Source organism: Xenopus tropicalis, chromosome 1, assembly GCF_000004195.4.
Source record: "Xenopus tropicalis strain Nigerian chromosome 1, UCB_Xtro_10.0, whole genome shotgun sequence".
Classification (NCBI taxonomy): domain Eukaryota; kingdom Metazoa; phylum Chordata; class Amphibia; order Anura; family Pipidae; genus Xenopus; species Xenopus tropicalis.
The window spans coordinates 137,217,812-137,230,176 of NC_030677.2; the positions used below are offsets into that span (position 1 = coordinate 137,217,812).

General features: G+C 37.5%; 1 protein-coding gene across 1 annotated transcript in view; it reads right to left on the reverse strand.

The window, feature by feature from the left end:
• Positions 1-1,044, reverse strand: part of cntnap4 (contactin associated protein family member 4) — a 156,262-nt gene extending 155,218 nt beyond the window's left edge. Inside the window, exon 1 of the mRNA XM_031890976.1 lies at positions 638-1,044. Within this exon, the coding sequence (XP_031746836.1) occupies positions 638-734 (97 nt within the window). The 5' untranslated portion in view covers positions 735-1,044. The remainder of the gene's footprint in view (positions 1-637) is intronic.
• Between the last annotated feature and the right edge of the window lie 11,321 nt (positions 1,045-12,365).

Here is a 12,365-nt window from a genome sequence, read left to right on the forward strand (position 1 = left end):
ATTAGCCACATAGATCCCCATGCTTATAAATCTGAATTAATGAAGATAAGGTATAAGTATAAAAAAAGCCAGTTAGAACTGAGAAGGCAAACAGTGCAGTCCAATTTTTAGGTGACATTCCTAATGTATGCTGGGCACAGATTTACAGCAGGCAAAGTGCATTGTGCTCTAACAAGCTGAAATCCAGAACACAATAGCAGTGTTTTGACTGGTGTATATAGGGTGTTCTTTTTTAAGCTGACATAATAATATCTCTTTTATCAGTTCTGTTTCCCCTGCCAGCTCCGTTTGGTCTTATTGTGAACTAATCTGCTATGCATCAGCTACATTCCTAAGGCAGCTTCATTCAGAGGATGCTGAGAGCTAGCACGCTGCAAATTAACTGCTGAAAGCGAAAGTAATATTCCAATGCTATAAAGTCACTTACAGTCTCCTTTAAATATTAAATAGAAGAAAGCATTAAAAGTGCACTGATAAAAAAAAAAACTTTCAAATCTGATATCAATGAAATACTATACATCACAGTGTCAGCCTAACGCCAGCTAGAAGTAACTATAATGAATGAAATGTAAATATAATCACAGTGGGTGATTTTACATAAAAGAAGTCAGTCTGCAAGAGAAATAGTAATACTCACATTTGCTTTCTGCCTTTGCTGTTGCCAAAATATTGCATAAAAATACAATTAGCAGCTGACAGAGCGTGCCTGGGACAAAATCCATTCTCAGATCCATCGGAGCACCACAAAAGTGCCAGACTAGTACAATGCAGCTGATCAGCACTTCTGTTCTCAGTTCTTTCCCCTTGCCTTTCTAACTGAGGGTTCTCATCAGACAGACAAAAGCATACTGGATCTCCTCACAAAAAGGCACACACCTCCAAAAATCTGCCTCTGGTCCTGACAACATGCAGCCTCTAAAGACGTGAGAGCAACAATCTCTCCAATTTCACACAATCACTCAGGGCTAAACTGTCAGGCTGCTCCCCTGATCAGCTTGGCTACTGAAGCTTCACGTTCACAACGTGTCCTGGATACCCCTTGTGGTGACAGGTGGGAAATGTGACTCTGCAATGAAATGCAGACAATAAAACGCAGAGGCTTTGCACATGTGCACGGGATGGAGCGTTTTGCAGATGTCTTTTTTGTTTTGACCTCGTCTTGATGGATGATTAGCTTGGAACACTCTCGGCATATGCATGAATAGGAAAAGGAATGGGAAAGAGAGAGAAGAAGATTAAGTTTCTCTCAGGACATCTGACTATAGTAATTGTGACAAAAAGAAAAACTTACTTTCAGTCATTTTGTATACATGTCTGAAAAACAATAGGGTGGTTGGCACTGAAGCTGAAAGAGATCTTCTTGCACAGAAAGTATATGTAAATGTAACATGGTACAAAATAAAACAAAAGGGCATGAATTAGATACAAATTGCTTTTTGTTTTTATTATATATATGTGTATGCCACTCTCACCACCACTCCTTTTTTTTTATACTTTCATACTGTTTCCTCCCCCAGTTGTAACCCCTTGCGGTCTTCTGTCTTCCCAGGGTCAATTTGCAATTTAAACCCAGTGCAAAGTTTATAACCTTGTGGCACATAGTGATACCAATACAATATGCAGGGTGCCACGTGCAACAGTTGCATGGCTGAGGTGCCACAAAAAGTGGAAGTGGCACTAAAAAGAATCAAAACACAGGGAGAGACAATACAGACAAATGAAAAGAAAGCTTTTCTGCACCTTATGGGTTATCACAGCTTATGTATTTATTTATAATATCTTCAGTGCCAGCTTAATTTCAGAGTGTTCTGGCCATGATACTCTTGTGTGAATCGGAAGTAATATTTTATGGTAAATTTACAACAAAGCACTAATGAACTAGCCTTGTCTCTTTAACTCACTCCCCCTCTCTTTCTGTCTGTATGTCTGTCACTGTTTCTTTCCCTCTCTCTTTTCCTTCTCTGCCTCTCCTGTTCTATTCTTCATGTATCTCTGATCTCTGGAAGCCACCCCTCTCTCTGTCTTTAATTTGTTTTATAATAGAATGTTAGCTCACATGCAATCTCAGTAGATCCAAATCATAATGAACCTTTCTGCGCTGGTGCACTGAATAGCAATTACATTTTAAATATGCAATTATGATACTGGCCATGGTGCAATATACTTGAAACACCTGGTACCCAGCAAATCCAATGAACATATTAGTGGTACTATCTTTCTGCCTCTAATCTCCAGTTGCAGGTATTGCACCAAAATAACATTTACTGACCACAATCAATAGCCATAATATTCATTAAACACCACATTCACAAATGATGGGTCAGCAATTAAAATAAATTAGCTACAGTATATGTACAATCCAAACAGTAAAACAATTATTTTCATTTCTGCAGCGTCATCATTTATAATAGTCACAATATAATCAAGAAACATTTTCTATGGTTAGAATATAGATTTTTCTTGGAACAACTGTGATTAAATGTATAGACAAATGTGTACAAGGCAATCTTGTCTTTCCAGTATACATGTTGATTCATACTAACAGTAAATAAGTAGGGGAATTTAATTGATGTGCCTTGCAGCACACTTCAGATAGCCTGTATGAAGGATATTTGCACTTACAGATTGCCATCTTGTGGCACAAAAGAATAGCACATATTTCATGCAACAAGTTTAGCATTCAGTCATCATCTGTAGATCTCTTATATATGCAACATGGAGGGATTCTAAACATCAATTAATGGCTGATGACATCAGTTATTTTCTTATTATGTCTTTGTAAGTTAGACATCAATGTGTAGATGTAAAAAATGCAGTTAAATCTGTTTTTGTCATATATTCTACTGCATTGCCGTTTTTCTTTCGTCCTCACAAATCTCTCATTTTCTAAACAACACATTTGCTCTATGGATCATTCATGTGTTATTAAAGAACTGAAGATTTTCATATTTCCAGTGGGGCACAAAACAGTTAGACTGGGGCTCAGACTATATTAAAAGGAGGGGCCCTGACTGTTATAGGAAAGGTAGGCTGGGACGAGATGGGGTTTAGAGTCTGTGCAGGGTTAACAGGTAAGGTAGCAAGAGGGAAAAGGAAGTGAAATATAATAAGGAATAAACATTTGGGTATCTGGAGAGTATGAAAAGGAAATATCAGCCTTTTCCTGTAGTAAGCAGGAGACAAACATCATCATGTCTGCAAACGCCCTGTTTTTGGCATGGATCACTAGTGGGGTGAGGGTATTATTTTTATTTTGTTACAGCTATAGTGGAATGCTTGCCTGGGTGGCGGTGCATATGTCCCATTCTTTAGCACAAATTTGCCATGGTGGGTGATGATTTCTTTGGACAAGGGTACACAGATGCTGGTATTGTGGTTGCCTGCTCCCATTTGCCCTCCTATCGCTGTCAGATAAAATTATTACAGAGAGATAGGAAATAATCTCCTGTAATTTAGAGCTGTTTGGATATTAGGTTCTGGATAAAAGATTTCATACCTGTATCTGTAGCTTGGTTAGATTGACTAAAAGGGGGCCTTGATATAAGGTTGAACCTCATAGGGGGTATGAGCTAAAAACGTCTGACAACCACTGATCTAAACACTTGTGCCCTCAGGCTAGTAGCTACAATTGGTTCTCTTGTCATTCATTTTACTCGGTAGAGCTTAGGCTGCTCATCAACACAGCTATAAACACCAAAACAAACCTAAATAATACTAAATAAGTAAAAAGTAAATAAGTAAATGGATAAACAAGTGTGTCAAGCTAGAGCGTACATACACTACAACCAAATGTTGATTAGAAAGTTAGACAAATAACTAAGTAATAAATGTATTAGCCACAATGCAATACCAAAAGATTATACTGACCCGGGTGTATAAACCCCGGGCCTATCGCTGGATGTCTCTATCTGCAGCTTCTAATGAACAGTCAAACAGTGAAGTATAACTCACTGCCCTCGCTGTTTGGTCCGGGTGCTCAGTGCCCCGAACCCGTAGCCTAGGGAGATCAATCAAAATTTTCAAAGAGGCTAGCAAAGCATCCCAGACAGCCAGGAAGTCCCGTAAAACGTAGTCTTTATTCATGTTCATAAAACCTTTTCGCCTGACGCGTTTCGTGCATGCGCACTTAATCATAGGCTTACTTCTCAACATACACACGGGGTTTAAATAGCCCCTTAATTAGTAACATCACATGGTATACAGTAAAGCCACAATCAAAAAAAGAAAAAAAAAGAGAAAAGAAAAAGGTAAATGAAAATGAAAGAAAACAAAGCATACTGAAATTCCTAGCAAGCTCACTTGGAGGGAATATAACAATATCAAAAATGGAATTTAACCCATTCGGTTGGCGTGTGCCTAATACAAAAATCCACTTAACCTCCTTATGTAAAAATTTAGTCCACATATCACTGCTTCGCTCGTCCGGAAACACTCAACTACCTGGATTTGCAACATAGTTGCTTCACCATTGCAACATTCAAGAAAGTGTCTAGAAACAGGATTATGTCTTTTCTTTGCAACAATGTGCCCTATATGCTCTCGCATCCTGTTTTTAAGGGGACGAATCGTGCAGCCTACATACTGAAACTGACAAGCACCACAAGTCAATAAATATACCACACGATGCGTATTGCAATTAGCGTAAAACCACAAATCAAATTGTCTATTTGTTACAGTGCTTTTGAAGGTAGTAGAGCGCTTGATTTGATATATGTGCATGTAACACATCTCTGTGCCCCGCAGGGATAAGTACCCCAAGTAGCAAGCCATGTTTATTTAGTCGGTTTAGGAGTTAAAACAGTCGGAGACAAATAGTTTCCCAAGGTGGGAGCCCTACGGCAAACAAACTAACAGCCATTGGCCACAATCGGAGAAAGTTGAGGGTCATTATGCTCATCATCACAGGCCTGACTATATTCTGCTACTATGATACATTCATGTGTGATCTACTGCATTCCTAGTGCTGGCTAACCCTCATTTACAGGGTCCCCAGCTCTAGGCCAAGTCTTATCTTGGGCTCTGGACACACAAGCTCCATAAAACAAAAATATTACACTTTAAAGCAAAACTATTGCTCTGCCTTAAGTCTACTTCAAATAATAACTTAATGAAAGTAAACCCAATGAAGAGCCTTATACTGAAGCAAATATTCATCAGTTTATTTGTGTATAGCACAGCATAACATGTTTTGGACCAACTTGGTCCTTCCTCAGGTGAAATATATTCCTCAGCTATATTTCACATTAGGAAGGACAAGGTTGAGTGTAAGACTCTCCAGTGGGTTTCTTTTCAACATATTATGAACTTTGGGTGAGGAGCCACATGAGCTATAACCTACTGCTGCAAATTAACAAGTGGGAACGAGGTTAGGAAAATCTTTGACTTTATAAATGAGCCCCAATCCATTCATTAACAATGAGCAAATTTGCACCTGGGCAGTATCCTATAGCAACCAATCAGTGATTAGCTTTTCTCAGCCCTGCTGCTGGTAGAACAATTAAAGCAAACAACTGATTGCCATGGGTTACTGCCCAGGTGCAAATTTGTGTTTATAAATTACATTCTTCAGAATTTGCAAAAGCACAAAATAATTTTAGGCTGATGCCACACCAGGCGTAGGGCTGATTTTTTCGGCAAGCGGAAAAACGCTTGCCGAAAAAATCAGCCCTACGCCTGGTGTGGCATCAGCCTTACTGATGTAGAATTTCTAAAACATGTCTTTTTATTACAGGTATAGGATCCATTATCTGGAAACCCATTATATAGAAAGTTCAAAATTACGGGAAGGCATTTTTTCCTTTTTCTCTGTAATAATAAAATAATACATTCTACTTGATCCCAACTAAGATATAATTAATCCTTATTGAAGGCTTATTGGGTTTATTTAATGTTTAAATTTTTTTTTAGTAGACTTGAGGTATGGAGATCCAAGTTACAGAAAGATCCCTTATGCGGAAAAAATCCCAGGTCCCGGGCATTCTGGATAATGGGTTCCATACCTGTAAAAAAAATCCCAACTGGGTATATTCACAAACATAATATAACAGGTATTGTTTAATAAATAATCACTGAGGGGCCAAGCAGAAATCCCAAATTCTGCAATGTCCCAAAATTATAAATGATATTGTCTGTGTTCTATATGCTACTTGCAACACAAACTGTATTGTCTCTAAGGAGACGGCGACATTTTGGTACACTGAAAAATTCATGAAATTACAGAAAATATCATGAAATGGGAAATTCAATGGGTGTTTATTTCTCTAGACCCAAATGGACTGGAGTCAATTAGTGTTTCTCACGCCAAGTACATTGAAGTCAATAGTTTTCCTTGCAAAAGAAAATTCATGGCAAAATTCTAATGTAAGTTCTCAACATTGTTTGCCACTAAATTTCACCACAAATCTGTATCAGGTGAAAAAAGTTGATCATTCCTACTTCCCTTGTGTGCATTTGTCCCTACATGTGCAAGCCTACGCTTACATGTACTGTAGTTAGAGCAAGTAAGACTATTTCTGAGCCTATATACTGTATACACAGCAGGGTTTGGTCTGCTGAACAATCCAGTTTTCTATTTTATACACCACTTTGACAATTACCTTATTTTTACACCTTGTGATGCACCGTGAATCTAAAATATAATGTTGTCATATTTGTGTATGTATAAACACACAAATATATGACATCTGTCCCCTAGAAATCTATCTAGGATGGTAAGAAAGTCAGCAATGTCATTCCTTATAATGTCATTTTTCCTTTTAATATCTTATAATTTATTAACTGATCTATTATATATCTACACTGACATGTGTGTGAGCAATTCGAAGTGTGTATATGCATACACATATTATCCATGTATAACAAAGAATGATAAGAATATAAACATTTGCTATTAATCATCTGTCTTGGCAAATGAAACCATCCTAAAGGCACAATTTCATCCTGTAGTGAAAATCTTTATGCATAGTGTGGTGGGGAATACTAATATTTTCAATTCAGTCCCTACATATTTAGATATTCAGTTGCCCATGGGAAATGTTTTCCCTGTGATATATCTTATTAGTCTGACAAATTAAAGTATTTTATGATAATATCAGCCTAGGCTGCTGGATTCGCAGTTTATATTTAGAAATAAAATATTCACAATTCATGATTCATGATTGAGATTTCATTGATTTTGCAGGGTGCATTAGATTCCAAGCAGTAATTACTTTGACAGATGTAGAGATCATACATTGAGTTTTATAATGCAGCTAAATGATAAAGTTCTATAAAATGCAACAAGGGTTATAGCATGTGGGACGTGACTATAGCATAACCATTATATGGTAATAAATAGCTGTCATTCCTCCCAAGCTAATTTAATGTGAAAACCAAAATTTATGTAACATGAGCAAAGAATTCTGACAACTACCCCCAAAATAGAAATGTACACATTCTGGGTCATTTGTCTGATATGCATGTCATCCCCAATAATTGTCCCTGAAGAGGTTGATGTGACAAATTACTTATACCCAGGCCCTTACCCACTACATAATAACAATTTGCTTTAAACCATTTACCATGAGGTTATATACTGTACAAAGGGCAAAATAATGATTAACTTTTCAGTGTAGTTAAATAATGCAAACAAACATTAAGTATTAGTGATGAGTGAATCTGCTTCGTCTCACGCCAAAAAAATTTGTGAGATAGCAGAAAATTCGCAAAATGCATGCACACCTCTTTTTTTTTTTTACACGCTCAAATTTTTTTTTTGAACGCTCAACTTTTTTTTACACATGCAACTTTTTTCTCAATTCAAAGGCATAAGGCTAATGCCACACGAGGCATAGGGCGGATATTTTCAGCAAGCGTAAATGCGCTTGCTGAAAATATCCGCCCTACGCCTCGTGTGGCATTAGCCTTACAGTCAATGGTCATTTTTTCATACTCCTACTATGCAATTTTACTTATATGAGCAACTTCTTTTAAATGCACAAATTTTATCACCAAAAGGTCAAAAGATATTTTTCCTTGCCGAATTATATTTACCATTAGGTGGAGCATGGGAGCATTTTTAGCAATACAGGTGTCAGGTACCTGCTATCTTGCTACTTTCCCATTGTTCTGCTCAACAGCTGCTTTAGGGGAAAGGGAGGGGAGGTGATATCACTGCAACTTGCAGCATAGCAGTAAAATGTGACTGAAGTTTATCAGAGCACAAGTCACATGGCTGAGGGCACCTGAAAAACTGACACGTCTAGCCCCATGTCAAATTTCAAAATAAAATATAAAAAAAAATCTGTTTGCTCTTTTACAAATTGGATTGCAGTGCAGATTTTGTTGCCAGTAAGAAGTTGCCATACATGTTAACCCATCTATAAAATTGCCTTCAGACTTACTCAGACCAAGAAGCACAACTGAATCTGTTGATGAGTTGATAGCAATTCTGGAAGAACAACATGAGCTGGTGGCAGGGACTGGAGGCACAGTACACAAAGCATGTTGTAGGGAACTGCTGAGCAGATTAAGTAGGTTAATAATAGGAGATGTAAGAGAGGCTAAGGGGCCAATTTACTTACTCATGAACGGGCCGAATGCGTCCGATTGCGTTTTTTTTGTAATGATCGGTATTTTGCGATTTTTTCGGAAAATTTTCGCGACTTTTTCGTTACCAATAAGATTTTTGCGGAAAAACACGAGTTTTTCGTAGCCATTCCGAAAGTTGCGATTTTTTCGTAGCGTTAAAACTTGCGCAAAAAGTTGCGATTTTTTTCGTAGTGTTAAAACTTGCGCAAAACGTCGCGCCTTTTAAGTTTTAACGCTACGAAAAAAGCGCAACTTTTCGCGCAAGTTTTAACGCTACGAAAAAATCGCAACTTTCGGAATGGCTACGAAAAACTCGCGTTTTTTCGCGCAAATCGTATTGGTAACGAAAAAGTTGCGATAATTTCCGAAAAGTCGTAAAGGCGCCGAAAAAATCGCAAAAAATACGAAAAAGTCGCAAAATGTTCATTTTCCAATCGGAATTTTTCCAATTCGGATTCGAATTTGTGGGTTAGTAAATCAGCCCCTAAGAGTAGTATGTCAGTTCTCTAATTTACTTTCATTGCCATAAATACTCCAATAGGAAGATCAGAGCTTCACATTTACTACCTTTATGTAGTAGTGTATGTAGTGGCAGAAGGTTGGCCTGCCAGTCCTTGTGGACACTTCCACAGCCAAACAAGTCCAGTTGCTTTAAATTTATTTATACTAGATATACCATGACCTGGATGAATGAAAATCTTCATAGACATATTCCACAGCCAAGTTTCGTGTAAGTCCTTAGAAAGCCTGGAAGAATCAAAAAGGTAGCTGAAGACAGAAAGCCCAGAAGCCCAGGCACTGTAATGAGCCAAAGATGAGAATGGGCCCTACCAGTAGCACCTAAAATGATCAAGAACCCATACACTGCACCACCTTAAGGGCCATTGAAAATCCTTGCACTAAGAGGCCTGTAAATAGTGATGAGCGAATCTGTCCAGTTTTCCAGGTAAGAAGTAGAATATATTTGTACTGCTTCCCAGTCAGCTGGGCAAGGACATTTTTGAGTTTTTTTTTTTTTTTTTGAGTTTTTATTTTCTTTTATTCTCAGCAAATTACTTTAACACAAAGTTCACTTTTTTGTGCAATAACATAACAGTGACAGGCTGAGAACTGCTATTATTGCAAACCATTCTAAAAATGAGTACACTTGTAAAGAGTGTATTATACAGGCTGTGCTGAGATCTCTGGCCTATTATTTCTGTCTATTTAAATTTGAAAACTAGAGGGAATAGAACTAATGTCATTCAGAGATTTCATCAGAAACTATTTGGTACAAATTTAGGGTGTATTGATAAAAGGAAAATGTTAGAGGGTGTGTTAATGGACTTAGCTAATTAGAATTTACAAAAGGATTATGCACTCTCCTTCCGCTACTTGCAGTTGTTTTGGAGTGAATACTTCATTATTATATTAAGATTTAAAGCACATGATTAGCAATGTATGCCCGAGTTAATTAAGACTGAGGAAATGAAGACTGTACCACAGCATTACAAGAATTATCATAGTAATATAGTATTGCTGCTGATCACTCTTTATTCACTTCTCCCCACTCAAAGAAACAGTACAGTAGAGCTCCTGTAGTAAGCATGCTATGGTCACAATAAAAATTGTGACCAAATTAAGTCACATAATCCTAGCAGAGGGAAAAGAGTTGGATACTAGTGATGAGTGAATTTTTTTGCCAGGCATGGATTCGCAGCGAACTTCCGCATTTCGGCATTGGCGAATTGTTTCTCGAAACTTCCATGAAAATTTGGTGCAGAAAAAAAAATCGTTGTGCGTCAAATTAGGTGCGGGCGACAAAAAAAAAAAAAAAAAAAGACACGTGCGACAAAAAATATGTGGGAGACAAAAAAATTGTGCGTCAAATGCGTTTTGTGAATTTTTCGCTGTTTCGCAAATTTTATTCATCACTATTGGATACACATTACAGATTATGTGCTAGGAGTTAAATTGATTTTATCAAGGATTTAACTTAATAGAGATTTTTGCAACCAAAATTTTTATGGAAACAGAAGGTGGACCAGGACAACAGTATGACACAATAAAAACAAAATGCACTTTAATTGAAACATTTTGCAATTACATTCTGAAGATGGTTATTTAGCAGGAGAACTTTAATGAGAGCAGGTAGGATTTTACCCGTAACTAATTAGGATTTATGATCCTGGAACACGAACATTAATATTGTCACTGGCCAAGCAAGTCTATGGGTAGCTTTAGTAACACCACAAATCCATTATTTCTGCTTTCTCTGCATGCAAGAGTAAATCAATCTCCCAGAGAGATGCTTGTTAATGTTGACATATTTCAATTGTCAATCTCACTGGTTTGCAAAATAATATTAAAGCATTGTACTGACTTACAGTACACTCACATATAGCTATAACAGCTGTAAGACGGCTGCTGGAAAAGTTGTGGATAGTCGGTACATTTTCCCTAGACATATGAAATTTTGGGACTGAGAGTTATGGGAATATCTTTTATGCATTTAGAGTAGCAATTGTTGTGTGTATTGACATCAGTCATTAAAGTGATAGTGACACCTTTAGTTTTGTGATTAGCTGTTTTCTTTGAGACAGTGATAACCATTAATCACAAAATCACATAAATCCATGAGATTAGTAAAATATATTACTGTAAAAAAGCACTTGTTCATATGGAGAAGGATACTACTTCCTGAAGGGTGCAAATACTACTGTTTTATTTTTGCGGACAATGAGAAGTGCTGGAGGGGGCAAGAGGGCAGGGACAAGAGGCAGGCAGAAGAGGTACCTGCCTGGCATTCCCCAAATGTTGCACCCTAGGAAGGTGCCTCTTCTGCCTACTCCTAGTTCCTGCCCTGCCTAGAGTGAGCTTCTACAATTATATTAGTATTTACTTCACCTACTGGAAACTTCCTCCATTCCATGTGCTTCAGCACACCACCTCCTCCAGTGAGTGGGGACCAAAAGAGACAGAGAACATGTTGGCTTCCCTTTGGGCTGATACACAAGCCCAAAACATAATGTACAACATTTCTAGGCTATTTCCTTAGTTAAGCTTTAGTTCTCAGACATTTTTGCTTACACTGTATGTACAAACACATACTGTACATACTGTTATGTTTAAACACAAAATCACATATGATATTGAACAATGCACTGGTGACATTGCTTGTTGTGCATTAATGATTCAGATCGCTGCAACTCTTGAACATATCTGGAAGAATGTTTTCACGGCTCTGCTAAACACACAAGGAAGCTCTAAATCAATGCCTCACAGTTCAGCAGCTGCACAGCTGGATTACAGTAATTGCTCAATAAGACAAAGTCTCATGAGAAAGACAAGGTAAACCATGATACTTAAAAAGATTGAGTTGTTCACTTTATAGGAGCTGATGATAGCCAGCATTATCAGCAGACAGAACTTGCCTAAAATTTATAGGTCACATGTACGATATTCCCAAAGCTGGTTCATTTGATTTGAAAAATAATATTCTCTGTATGAAGAAATATTATACAATAATAACACTGCAATCTTTAGATAGCCATTCACTGCACAGTTACCCAGATCACAGATAGACGATCAGAAACCAGATTTTACAGGAAAACCGAGCACTTAAAGCACAATATTGCTGATTATTTTTAATATACACAGTTAGATGTATATCACAGAGATGTCCACAATCTTTTTTTATATATCATCTGGTGCTTGTGTGTAGAATTGCCTTTTGGAATATACTATTTCCTGGGAGGAGCTTACAGTCTTGTCCACATGCAGTTCAGGTATGAAATTTGCTGTAACACTAGATCTGT